The sequence below is a fragment of the Pipistrellus hanaki genome (genome assembly GCF_964339955.1).
Source record: "Pipistrellus hanaki genome assembly, chromosome: 18".
NCBI classification, from domain to species: Eukaryota; Metazoa; Chordata; class Mammalia; order Chiroptera; family Vespertilionidae; genus Pipistrellus; species Pipistrellus hanaki.
In genome coordinates, this window is record NC_140520.1 from 4920324 (window position 1) to 4932401 (window position 12078).

At 42.3% G+C, this 12078-nt stretch overlaps 1 protein-coding gene and 1 long non-coding RNA gene across 3 annotated transcripts in view; one reads left to right on the top strand and one right to left on the bottom strand.

The window, feature by feature from the left end:
- SORT1 (sortilin 1) overlaps positions 1-12078 on the top strand; it is a 56194-nt gene that overhangs the window by 20180 nt on the left and 23936 nt on the right. For both annotated transcript variants that reach the window (XM_084866178.1, XM_084866177.1), the window contains exons 3-6: positions 473-546; positions 6769-6871; positions 7387-7551; positions 10661-10734. In XM_084866178.1, the coding sequence (XP_084722304.1) occupies positions 473-546; positions 6769-6871; positions 7387-7551; positions 10661-10734 (416 nt within the window). The remainder of the gene's footprint in view (positions 1-472; positions 547-6768; positions 6872-7386; positions 7552-10660; positions 10735-12078) is intronic.
- Positions 1-12078, bottom strand: part of LOC311612938 — a 68525-nt gene that overhangs the window by 14972 nt on the left and 41475 nt on the right. The window lies entirely within an intron of this gene.

A 12078-nucleotide genomic window follows, 5' to 3' on the forward strand; every position in this document is an offset into this window, starting at 1 on the left:
ACTACCATGGAGGCGGGAGAGGCTCCTGCCATCACCACTGCGCTTGCCAACCATGAGCCCAGCTTCTGGCTGAGCCACAGGCCCCCTGTGGGGGCACACTGATCCCCCTGTGGGAGCACACATTGAGCGTCTGCCCCCTGGTGGTCAGTGCATGTCATAGCGACCATTTGTTCTGGTTGTTCCACTGTAAAGTTCGCTGGGCTTTTATTATATAGATGGATACAAAGTAGTTAAATCCTTCTTTTATTGTAATGGGTAGTTGATTAGCTCTGTCTCACTGTAGGTGATGAGACCATCTCAACCAAGAGTTGAGACCTTGAATCACTGCAAGCCTTAGTAACTTCTTGGTTTTATGACTACAGTATAGGCTACTGCAAAGCAGGGCTTTCAGATGTTGGTTTAATCACATCACAGGTAAGCATGTGATTGGGCTATCTTCCTTTTTAACTGTGTGCTTTTTTTTTCTCTCCAGATCATTCTAGTCTTGACTACCTTCCATGTACCACTGGTAATTATGACTTTTGGACAGTCCAAGCTATATCGAAGGTGAGATGCATATGGTTGGGGCACTGACTGAATACATGGTGAACGTAAGTTCCCCACTTTTCTAGGCATGATGGAGTCTAACAGTTGATTTAAAAGCTCTTTCAGCCATTTTAAATTTTCAACAAACTGTCACATTCAGCACATGTAATATTTACTTAACCTGAAGAAGTATGAAAAGCGATCTAGTTCCAAGAAGATTAGGTTGACCTGACTGAATGGGAAAGCAGTAAAGGCAGATGGAGAGTGTATAGGGGTGTGTGTTTTATTAATTTAAATGGATATTTATTTTTGGGAAGGTAGCATGGAGTTCAGCAATCTTTCTACTTATAAGCACAAAATGGTATTTATATCCCTGGAGTAACAATCCTCACTATACTTTCCAAGTAAATATATTTATGTAACACTTTGTACCTTCCAAGTAAATATATTTATCTAACCCTCTGAGCCCTGATTTATCTAGATTGTTTCTAGATCTGCTGTGATAATTATGACACATATATGTGCCAGAGGATGCTAATTTCCATTTCATTTTTTAGTAGCAAATGAAAACCCCTTTTCTTATTGATGTTTTTTAATCATTACCCGAGGATTTCCATTGGTCTTTAGAGAGAGAGAGTAGAAGAGAGCAAGGAAAGAGGGAAAGAGAGAGAAAAACATCAATGTGAGAGAGGCACGTGAGAGCTATTAATAAAACTCTAAACACTGAGCTAAACCGGCCAGGGCAACCCCTAGATGTTTTGAAGGCTATTTATTAAGCTCCTACACTTCCCCAGGTTGAACTATCTCCTGAGTCGTTTCTTTAGCCACTTCAATGCTTGTCTTCTGAATTCTCTACGTTGCTGTTTAAGTGGGTGACCAGCACTGGGCCTTGACAGGTTCCCAGTCAGACCCATAGGGAGCACAATGCATTTTCATGACTTTTTCCCATCCTTTTGCTTTTCAATATTGTGCTTACTTTAGGACTGCCCCAAACAAAACCCAAATGGTTTAAATACCATCTGACTCAGCCCTTTTCATCCTAAATCTGTCTGGCCTGTGAGAACTCCTAGCACACACTGGACCGGAGAGCAGTTCTCTGTGTGTCTGGCAGAGTATGTATTCACGGGGAGGTGCTTTTTCTGCAGGGCACGCAGCAGTTTGGTTGTTTGTTTCTACCGAGGTCATTTTGAATATGAATTCTTTCCTCCCTGGTGTGAAGGGAAAAGTCTTCCAGAGGTTAGGTGGAAACTGTAAACATGCCAGTCTCCATCTGGCCTGGCCTGGCCTGATGTGACTCATTTCATTGAACACACCAGCCAAGAGGCACATGTTCCTTCAGACACAGGAAAGGCAGGGAGCAGTTTGATCACAATGTCTATGCTGAGGTTGCCCAAGTGAGAAATAAAGGAAAAGCCTGCTGAATCCACTCTGAAAACTCTGGCTTCTCGCAGCTTTAATGATTAGACTATTTATTGGATTGTCTCCCTCCACTAAATTGCATGTGGTCAAAGGTTTATTTGAGATTCAAATAAAGGCAGCTGGTCACATGCCACCTGCTCTGAGCTGTGCTGTATGGAAGCTCCAGAGAATAGCAGGAAGCTGTCTTCTGTTACTCATGCCAAGTTCATAGACCTTGACCTTTAGGGTGTGAAAAAGAATTATTCAAAGGTTTGGGAAATAATAACTGAAGTTCCTAGGCATTTATGATTAGATTAAAATGAATAGTATGTTAATGTCTTCAATTTAAAGGACTTATGTTTGAATGGTATAAATTTGATTCTCTGTTAAAGAATATTAATAGATTGTAAAGTGCATTTGCCTCTCACTTTGCAGATACTAATCTAAAAAGGAAATAGGCCACCTAGTTAGGGTGATAATTTGGTTTACGGCAATAGATGTTTTGTACCTTTTTGTTCTATGGCCCCTTGAGTGTAACTTCACTGTGAGATCAAGTTGGTGAAGCACATGTACACACTATTCGACACCAGAATCCTGTACCTAATTACTACAACTACTGGGCCATTTTATTTGTCATTTTTCTTTCCTATTGAGAGTTGTTCAAATTTGGAAATTATTAAGAGGATCTCTAAAAGATTTCACATTGAAGTTTATTCCATAGTGTATGTAAGTTTTTCAGGTGACTGAGAACTTTTTAAAAAAAAGGATACCTTAAAGGTATACAACCGATATTGAAGGAAAGTATAGTAACCAGCTCCTTCCGGGCATCTTGTAGGACAGCTTTTTCAGTGATGTGCTGGTTCAGTTTTCACTGCTTTAGACAGCTGGGGTGAAAAGAGAGACTGAAGTATAATTGGGAATTCAGTTTACCTATGGATTGAAAATCTGCCAGTTTTGTCTGTCACTAGTTTTAGTTCTATGTCCTTTGGCACATTTTAATAAGCTAATTCTCCCTACCTGATCTTTCAGCTGGAAATCTCAATGCAGTCAGTTCTCACTCTTCACAATAGTTATGCTCTCCATAGTCCCCATAGTGAATCCTGAACCATTGCTCCTAGAGGAAAATTCTGGGGTAGGTTCTTATAAACCTCTGATCACAACATTAACTTTCATCAATTCAACAGCACATCACTTTGTTTTTTTTGTTGCTGTTTTGTTTTGAAATATATTTCTTTATTGATTTCATAGAGGAAGGGAGAAGGAGATAGAAACATCAATGATGAGAGAGAATCATTGATTGGTTGCCTCCTGCACACCCCCTACTGGGGATCGAGCCCACAACCCGGGCATGTGCCTAGACAGGGAATTCCACCGGTGACCTCTTGGTTCTGGGTCAGTGCTCAGTTGCTGAGCCATACCAGCCAGCCTAGTATACATTGCTGATTCATTAACATTGAGCTCACAACCAACTCATGTCTGAAAGAAGCTTATCTAATAGCATATTTTCTCCGAAAGGACATCAAAGCCTTCTTGTGTTCAGGGAATCTGGACAGCACTTCAACACTATGCTTGGGGGCCATTTTAAACAGCAAAATCACCCATTAAAAACACAAAAATACAAAATGTGAGGTACTAAATAGACCATGGTGAAGACCTCATTTACAGTGTAAGAGCTGGAATAAGACAGCAGCTCATCCCCTTGTTGGACCTCAGCTGGGAACATGTGCACTGGTGACCCTGCGTATGTCTGCAAATCACTGTGGGAGGGCCACAAATATTGATGTGGGTTACAAAGAAATTTTAGTGAAGAGGCATATTCACAAATACAGAATCTGAGAATAAGAGAAGCAACTATATACACTTTCCCAATTAGTGAAAACTACAAAATTATAATTTCTTTAGAGTTTTTTTTGTCATACCTGTTGTTTTTATATTGTAATTTATAGCAACTTAATCATGGCAAAAATGAACTAAAAAAATGGAGAAATGGTTAGGCTTGGAAGCTGACCAAATAGGGTTATCTGGGTTGGTTTGATTGTTGAGAAAAGTAACATGTAAGATTCTCTGAGATATTGTAGGACTCTCTTACTGTTACTTCTCATTAAATGTCTGCAGTTCAAATGCTTGATGTCATAACTTCTTATATATAAAAAGTGCAGAAACAAGGGTGTAATTCTAGGCTCTGGGTGTTTGAGTTGAGTGTCAACATGTGAGTCTTCTGGTAAAACCCCATTTCCAGTGCTTCATCTCATTAAGAATGTTGACTGCAACTTACCAAAAGTCCATGTGATGATTATTTTTTCATTTATTTTAATGGTTTCTAGGTTTTTCTTGTCCTTTGGGGGTATTAGGTTCTATTCCAAAAATATTTATATTCTGCCACGATTTTCTTGAGTTATAGACAGGTGCATACTCTTATTCATGTTTATACCACAGATATATGCAAAAGTGATCCTTTATTTTGGTAACCAGAAAGAGCAGAGATTAGGGTTAAAATATAGAACTATTATTAAAAAGACTGGTTTCTAAAGCAGATGGTTTCCTAGGGTTTTGTTAACTTTTCATCTGACTGCTGCTCACTGCTCTGTTAATTATCATCTGGAATTTGAAAAGTAGAATTATTTTTTAAGGTTTTTTATTGATTTCCTCTTCATGATATATGTTGTATGCTGATAGAAAAACACCTATAAATGTTAAAATATAGGAGTGGGCAAAATTAGATTTACAGTTGTTCAAATGAAAAATAATACAGTAATTAATAAATAACAATACAAGAATAAACTAGGTGTTTCCCACACTCAACTGTAGACCTACTTTTGCCCAGCCCTGTTTATCCCTGAGCCCAGCCAGGCGGCCTCACCAGAACCTTACTCCATGCCAGCAGATTGATCCCTTGTGCTCCATTTGCTTAACTGGCTACAGTACCCAAGTGTTGTAGCGGATGACTCTTTGCTTTTGTTCACGTTGCTTTCTTTCTCTGAAGGGAGGGATGTGCTTGTTGTGCCAAGTTCTTAAAAAGCCAACAGACTTGCCAACAGGTTTGTGGAGGTTCCTTGGGGGATATGGGGCAGGAGGGGAGAATTGTAAGCTGGCGATAATCAAGCTGTTGCCAGCCCCTTTGAAGGTTGTCTGAGCTGCTGCTGACATTTGCACTGCAGAGCAGAAATTGTTTATACATCTCTTGGCCCTCTGTCAGGAAGATAGGAACTCCTCTTGTACTTCAAAGCCAAAAGAAGGTGGGGAGGAGATGGAGGGATCAATGGATAAGTGGTGCCTTGTCCCTCTTTTATTTATCTAGGAATTTTCTGTGTGCTTGCTAAGAGATAGGAAGTTACTCAGACAATGTCACGTCACACGTAGTTTGCTTTAGCATACGGTCAGGGACCTGAACAAACGCTCCGAGAGAATTCCCTCTGTGTCTCCAGTTTCCTCTGAGTGATTGGTGCTGCCAGGCCACCAGCCCTGGCAAAACAGAGGAAGACTGCAGTCTGTAAGGGAACACTCCTCACACATGATTGCAAGTTGTCTCTAGTTTGGAGCCGAGAGTTAAGAGAATTAGATTATAGCTTCAATTTTGCCCTTAATTAACTGGTTGGCTGTTGATAAATTGTCTCCCCTGAACCTCCTCGTCTGTGAAATGAGGGAGTTGGACAAGATGTTCCTTTCAGTCCCTCGCATTTCTCATGTTCTCTGCTTCTGTGATTATTTGTGGCGGCTGCTACCAGATTGTAGCATCTTTTAAGTCATCCTCTACAGTGAAGACCACTGCACATCAAATTTATCTTTGGCAGCTAACTTGCAATACACAGTGGTCTTCACTGAGGGACATTCAAATATGATGAATATTAAGATTTTGCATTCTACCACTTTTTTCTCTATTGCTTTTTAAGAGAATGGCACATAGTATTAATCCTGCCACAGTTAGACACTAGTGATTTTTATGCTTGTATTTTTCAAAATCTCAACATGGACTTGAATACCTCTCAGAGATATTGTTGAAATGAACTTCTGGGAAAATCTCTAACAACCCGAGAACTGGCGTTAAGTCGGTTTGCTCCCCTACCTGGTTTTGTGTGCTATATGCAGTAGACACTTGTGCCCAGGGATGGTGTCCTCTGGGGGAAACTTGAAGGCTCCTGATACTCAATTTAGCTTTAGCATGAGGACTCTGCATTAATAGATCTCCTAGCTTACTCAGGGAATTAATGACTCATAACTAAATGCAGAGGAAGGACAGGCTTCAGGGTCAGAACAGTCCTGTAGGTGCTGCTGCTCCACTTATGTTGGCTTTATGTTCAAGTTGTGCCCATGGTGTCAGGACCCTATAGCAACCTTTTGCTTTGCATTAACACATGACAACTTTGGGGACTCAATCTGAGCACTATGGACATTTGGGGCCAGATCATTCTGTGTCGTTGTGGAACTGTCCTGTGCATTGCAGGGTGTTTAGCAGCATCCCTGACCTCATCCCATGAGATGCCACTAACATTTGTGATAATAAAAAATGCCTCCAGACACTACCAAATGGTTGCTTGGAGGGTTTTTGTGCAAAAACATCTTTGTTGAGAGCCACTGGCTAAGGAAATTTGTTTCCTAAAAGAGCCCAAGTCCCCTCTCCCCCTTTGTCTCACTGCCTCAGTCTGGGCCATTCCCCAATTCACAGTGGAGTGAGGGATGGCAGTCTACACTGGAGTGAGGGATGGCATCAGCTTCCCTGAGGCATGAAGCTCGTCAGGGGACGGGGAGTGCCTCAGTGAAGTCAGGGGAGGGGGATGGGAGCGGGGTAGGAACCCAATTGTCCATGACCACTGCACCCAAAATGCATCTTTTTTCTCTTCCTCTCAGTGAGGACTATGGAAAGAACTTTAAGGACATTACAAATCTCATCAATAACACCTTCATTCGGACTGAATTTGGCATGGCTATTGGTCCTGAGAACTCTGGAAAGGTGAGACTCATTCGTGCATGTGTAGAGCTGTGCTTGATGCCACACTTGGGCACTTGGGTTTTAATATTGGAATGATCCAGAGAGACACAGCAGTATATTTAGCTTGCTATTCCTGTGCTTTAAAATTAAAACCCAATTTAATACTGATCACAAAAGAACTGGATTGGTTCCTTTTTGGCCTCTGTCCACGATGCACCCAAACTCCTAGGTGGCAGCTGGTTAGCATTACAGTGTGCACTCATAAGACACACTCGTATTTTAGTCTTTGGCAAACTGGCTGATCTCAAACTGACCGGCTCGCATCCATAGACATGATGCACTAGCTCAATTCAGGATAATATTATTTGATAAGACGAACACTTGAGGAGTGGGGTGCACCAACTAATCTGTCTTTATAATTCTTACTTTTGGAACTGAAATTTCCTTAGCTGATGTCTTGTGGAAATGGTATAGGTCTGTCTCCTGAGCTTTCACAGTGTCACACCCTGAATCTGAATTGCCTTCTTCCTAACCAGGTGATTTTAACAGCAGAGGTGTCTGGAGGAAGTCCTGGAGGAAGAATCTTCAGATCATCAGATTTTGCAAAGAACTTTGTTCAGACCAATCTCCCATTTCATCCTCTGACTCAGATGATGTATAGCCCTCAGAATTCCAATTATCTTTTAGCCCTCAGCACTGAAGTAAGTCTCCTTGAAGAACTTGTCTTGCCCTTTGCATTTTTATCCTCTAACATCTAGTCTTGAAAAGCCCCTGTAGCTAATACTTTTATGAAGTATCGGCCTGCTTTCTGGTGACTTTGTTTGTATGTCATGAAATGTATATATATTGTTGTGTTTTTTCCTATTTGGTAAAAGGCACAATTACCTTGTACTATCTATTCCAGATAAGTATGATATTTAGTTGTCATTACAGTTTTTAAAATATTTACTACATTGATTGGGGTGATAGTGATCAACATAATCATATAGGGTTCAGGTGTGCGTTTGTTACAAGGGCTTATATTGCACTGTGTGCCCACCACCCGCAGCCAGATCTTCTCCTGTAACCTTTAGTACAGTTTATAAAAGTGAATAGATGTGTACTGTTGGAAAACTGAACTAGAACACAGTTTAATGTAACCATTCTTGTTCTGCAAGGGACACGCATAGATTGTCACAGTCCTGATATTATTGTTCCTTTCCTATGGCCAAACCACATATTTCTAATTTTTCTTTTTTGTTCGCTGCATAGTATATCCAGCATGATGATTTCTGTCTTCAGCACTCATGTATTAGTATCCAGACTCTTAAATCCCTGCACCCCACCACAGTCCTGTGCTCTTCCCAGAAGCCAGTGACACGCCCTCTCTCCTGAAACCCCGAGGCGCTCCTGCAGCTTTCCTTCCCAGGGACCAGTCTCCTTTATTGTGGATATTAAGGGCCCAAAGTGGCTGAATTGCTAGACTATGATAATCACAATTACATTGCATATTTATATGGCTCTCTCTCTCCTTATTTCTTAGAGTGTGGTCCACTGACCAAAAACATCAGAAACCCCGGAAAGCTGGTTTAAATGCAGATCCTAGGCCCCATCCCCATACAGTACATCATTGACTTTTGGTGGCGAGGCTTTTACAAGCTCCCCAGCTGAGCCTGCCCACTAAAATTTGAGAACCATTGCTATGATGACAATTCTGGGGACAGAAACAGGATTGTCAGATGTGGTTGAGCAAAGGGGTGGCAAAGGGAAAGTGAAGGGCACTGGAAGTCAGCTCTGGCTCTGGGCAGATTTGAGCAGAGGTAAGGCTGGAGGGCTCAAGGAAGGCCAGAGTTAAGCTTAGCCCAAGGAGGCCAGAGGAAGGAAACTAGCCTGCTGGGTACGCTTCAGATCTTCAAGAAACAATTCCTGAAAAGTCCTCCCACCAGCTTAAGCTGAAAGCCCTTCAGCGAGCAAAGAGACCTATTAGGAATGGACAGAACCATTGATCTCCCCTTTGACCATCCCATTGCCATTACCAAGTTATCTTTTTTTTTAAGAAAATATATTTTATTGATTTTTACAGAGAGGAAGGGAGAAGGATAAAGAGCCAGAAACATCGATGAGAGAGAAACATCGACCAGCTGCCTCCTGCACACCCCCCACCGGGAATGTGCCTGCAACCAATGTACATGCCCTTGACTGGAATCGAACCTGGGACCCTTCAGTCCACAGACCGATGCTCTATCCACTGAGCCAAACCAGTTTTGGCCCAAGTTATCTTAAGGTTGTTAAAACAGGCTGTCCTCAGCAAGAGTTTGGCACAACTTGCTTTTATATCTGAAATTTCTTCCACTTGAGGAAGTACAGATAGTTGGGGTAGAGAAGATGTGCCAGTTTGTACTCAAGTACAAAGAGGTGATACCAGACCCCTTCCTGTTTCTAAGTACAATTAGGTAAATTAGAAATGCTGAGCAATATCAGAGGAAGAGAATGAAAAGAAACAAGAATGGTGGGTGGGGAGCACTGAAAGGAAATTCTGCCTCGACCATTTAATCCCAGCTGTACAGGACATGTCTATCCCCCTCCACTGAATCCACATGGTCAGTCTTCATCCTACTGTCTCTGCACATCTTACAGTCCCTCCTTTTGGGAACTCTGCTTGCTTGGCTTCAATGAAATCACTCCCTTTAGTTCTTTCTTATGTTCTAACCATTCCTTCTTGGTCTTTCTCTTCAACTCCTTTCAACCAACCTTAAATCACTACTGCCCATTCCACTCAGTAATCTCCCACCATTTAACCGCCACTGTGATGTGTCCGAGTCTCAGATCCCGTGTCTGGTCCTGGCGTCCTCGTGGGGTCTCTGATTCCTGCTTGCTGCCCCCTGGGAACCTCTAGCTGGATGTCCCATAGGCACCTCAGACTCAGTTAAATAGACTTCTCTCTGCTCTTTTCTCAGACACACTCTTCTCTTAATCCTTGTACTAGCTAAAGATTCCACAGTGCCTCTTATCCCTGAACCAGAATCCCAGAGTGATCAACTGCCCCCAAATCCGCCCATCCACATACACAACCCATCCTGTCCTATAGGAAAAGTCCAGTTCTTCTGAAACCAGCTTCTAAATTCTCCCTGAGCCTGTTCCTCACAGCCATGGGTTAGGACCTCACTAACTCTTCAGGAGTGAAATGTGGCAGTTACTCACTGCTGTTCCTGCTTCTGGTTTAGACTCTCTACAGCCCACCTTTCCCATTGTCATCCCAGGGTTCCCCCTCCCTTTCTCCGTTAAATGCTCCTTCCCTCACAGAGAACTGTGTGCTCCCCGCACACACCACATGCCCATCACCTCCCTGCCTCTGCTAGTTCTAACATCTCCTCTCCCCACTTGCCTTTTTTTGGTTACAGTGCTCATCATTCAGCTGTCTTCTTCACAAACCGTTCTTGAGGCAATGTTTTTCTTTTCCCTGCTCTTACCGGAGAGACCATGTTTCCGTAACACTTAATCCATTGTATCACATTTTCTTATCTGGGCCCCTAGTTAACTGTTTGCTCCTTGAGAGCAAGGAGTGTGTCTTACTCGTCTTTGTATCCCCAAATGCAATCTCTGGAACAGTGCCTGGCACATAGTAGGCACTTCTTAAGCATTTGTTATTCAGAACTTCCTAGCCTCCCAAGAGGCCCCTGTGAACCATGTGTCTCTGGAGCTCAGGCAGCTCAGATGGAACGTCAGTGTGTGTTTACTGTCCCAGATGATTAGATATGAATTATTAAAGGTCATACAAGCAGCTGCACAGGATAAAGCTGGAATTTTGATAAGTCATTTATAATCTTTCAGAATGGCCTGTGGGTGTCCAAGAATTTTGGGGAAAAATGGGAAGAAATCCACAAAGCAGTGTGTTTGGCCAAATGGTGAGTAACAGAAGACTCCATCTGTGCAGAGCCCTAACCCGTTCCTGTCAGCGCTGCCGAAAGTCACATGAGTAAACGTTGGGCACTTACTGTGTGCCAGATACTCTCAGGGTGTCACAAGGGATACGAGAGGGGGTATGATACAGGCCTCAGCCTGGAGGAGCCTCTCAGTCCGCCAGGAGAGAAGACATGGCCTCACTAAACGTTACAAAATAAAGTAGGAAACAAGGCTCTCGACTGGGTAGCTGCTACTGATAAAAGGTTTATTCTCCATCAGTGGTGACTGCAGTTGGAATAGCATAAAACACAGCTTTGATTTGGGGATTTATGTACTTCTTGCGCCGCTCCCCCAGTCTGACACCCCTCATCTAGAGACGCATTTCAGTGATGAGGAGTCAGGAAGAAAGCCCAGAGAGCTTCCTGAAGCCAGTCACACCGCCTGTGCACCAAAACTCATTCGCTTTTCGGGGACCCCCTCAGGCACCTGCTTAAAGGGTTATAGAGGAGTCTAGTCACCTTTGTCCTAACCTGTCTCTGCTGCTGTAACTGGCTTAACCCCTCTGGGCTTTAGTTTTCCCCCTCTATCTATAAGCAGAGATTTGTTTGAGGAATTTGGGAGATGTTTGGACAAGAATTAAGAGCCTTTCTACCTCTGAAATTCTTGATTAGGCTCAGACCCTTGCTTAGAGCCTCTTTGTTCTTTCTCTTTGGCTAATTTCAGCAAATTTGTTCATCTGGTTTCCCAGTTAATAGCAAATTGTTACCGGAGGTGGGTACATGAGTACTGACAGCGAGCGCACGCCAGGAGAATTGCAGCGCAAAGACTGAGAACATAACAGGCTGAAATTATTCAGTGCCAGATCCTGAGCGCATACACCTCAGTAACTTCTAACGAGCACACCATGTTCTAATTTCATAGGGTTGATGCTCAGTGACCCACAATCCCAAGGGAGAGTTTCATATTTAATGTCCTCTACTTAGGGAGTCAGGAAAATTTGTGATATAGACATTGGCAAATATATCTACCAAAATTCACCAAAATACTAAAAAATATTGCTGGAAAATGCTGGTTAGGTGAGGTTTTTGTAGCACCACTCTAGTACCCATGCCGTAGCTGTTTTCATTTTATGGGTTTGTTACTTATAAGGCCTTTTATGGAAGGAAGTAGTCTTTAACGTAACTAAGTTAAATTGTTTCACTGTAGGATATAATCAAGACTGTAGGAATTTTGATCACTAAAACTGGCCTTTATGTACACATCGCCACAAGGTACACTTAAAATATCTTACAATTTTGTTTGTCAATTATACTTTAATAAAGCTAAAATAAACAAACAGGTCATCT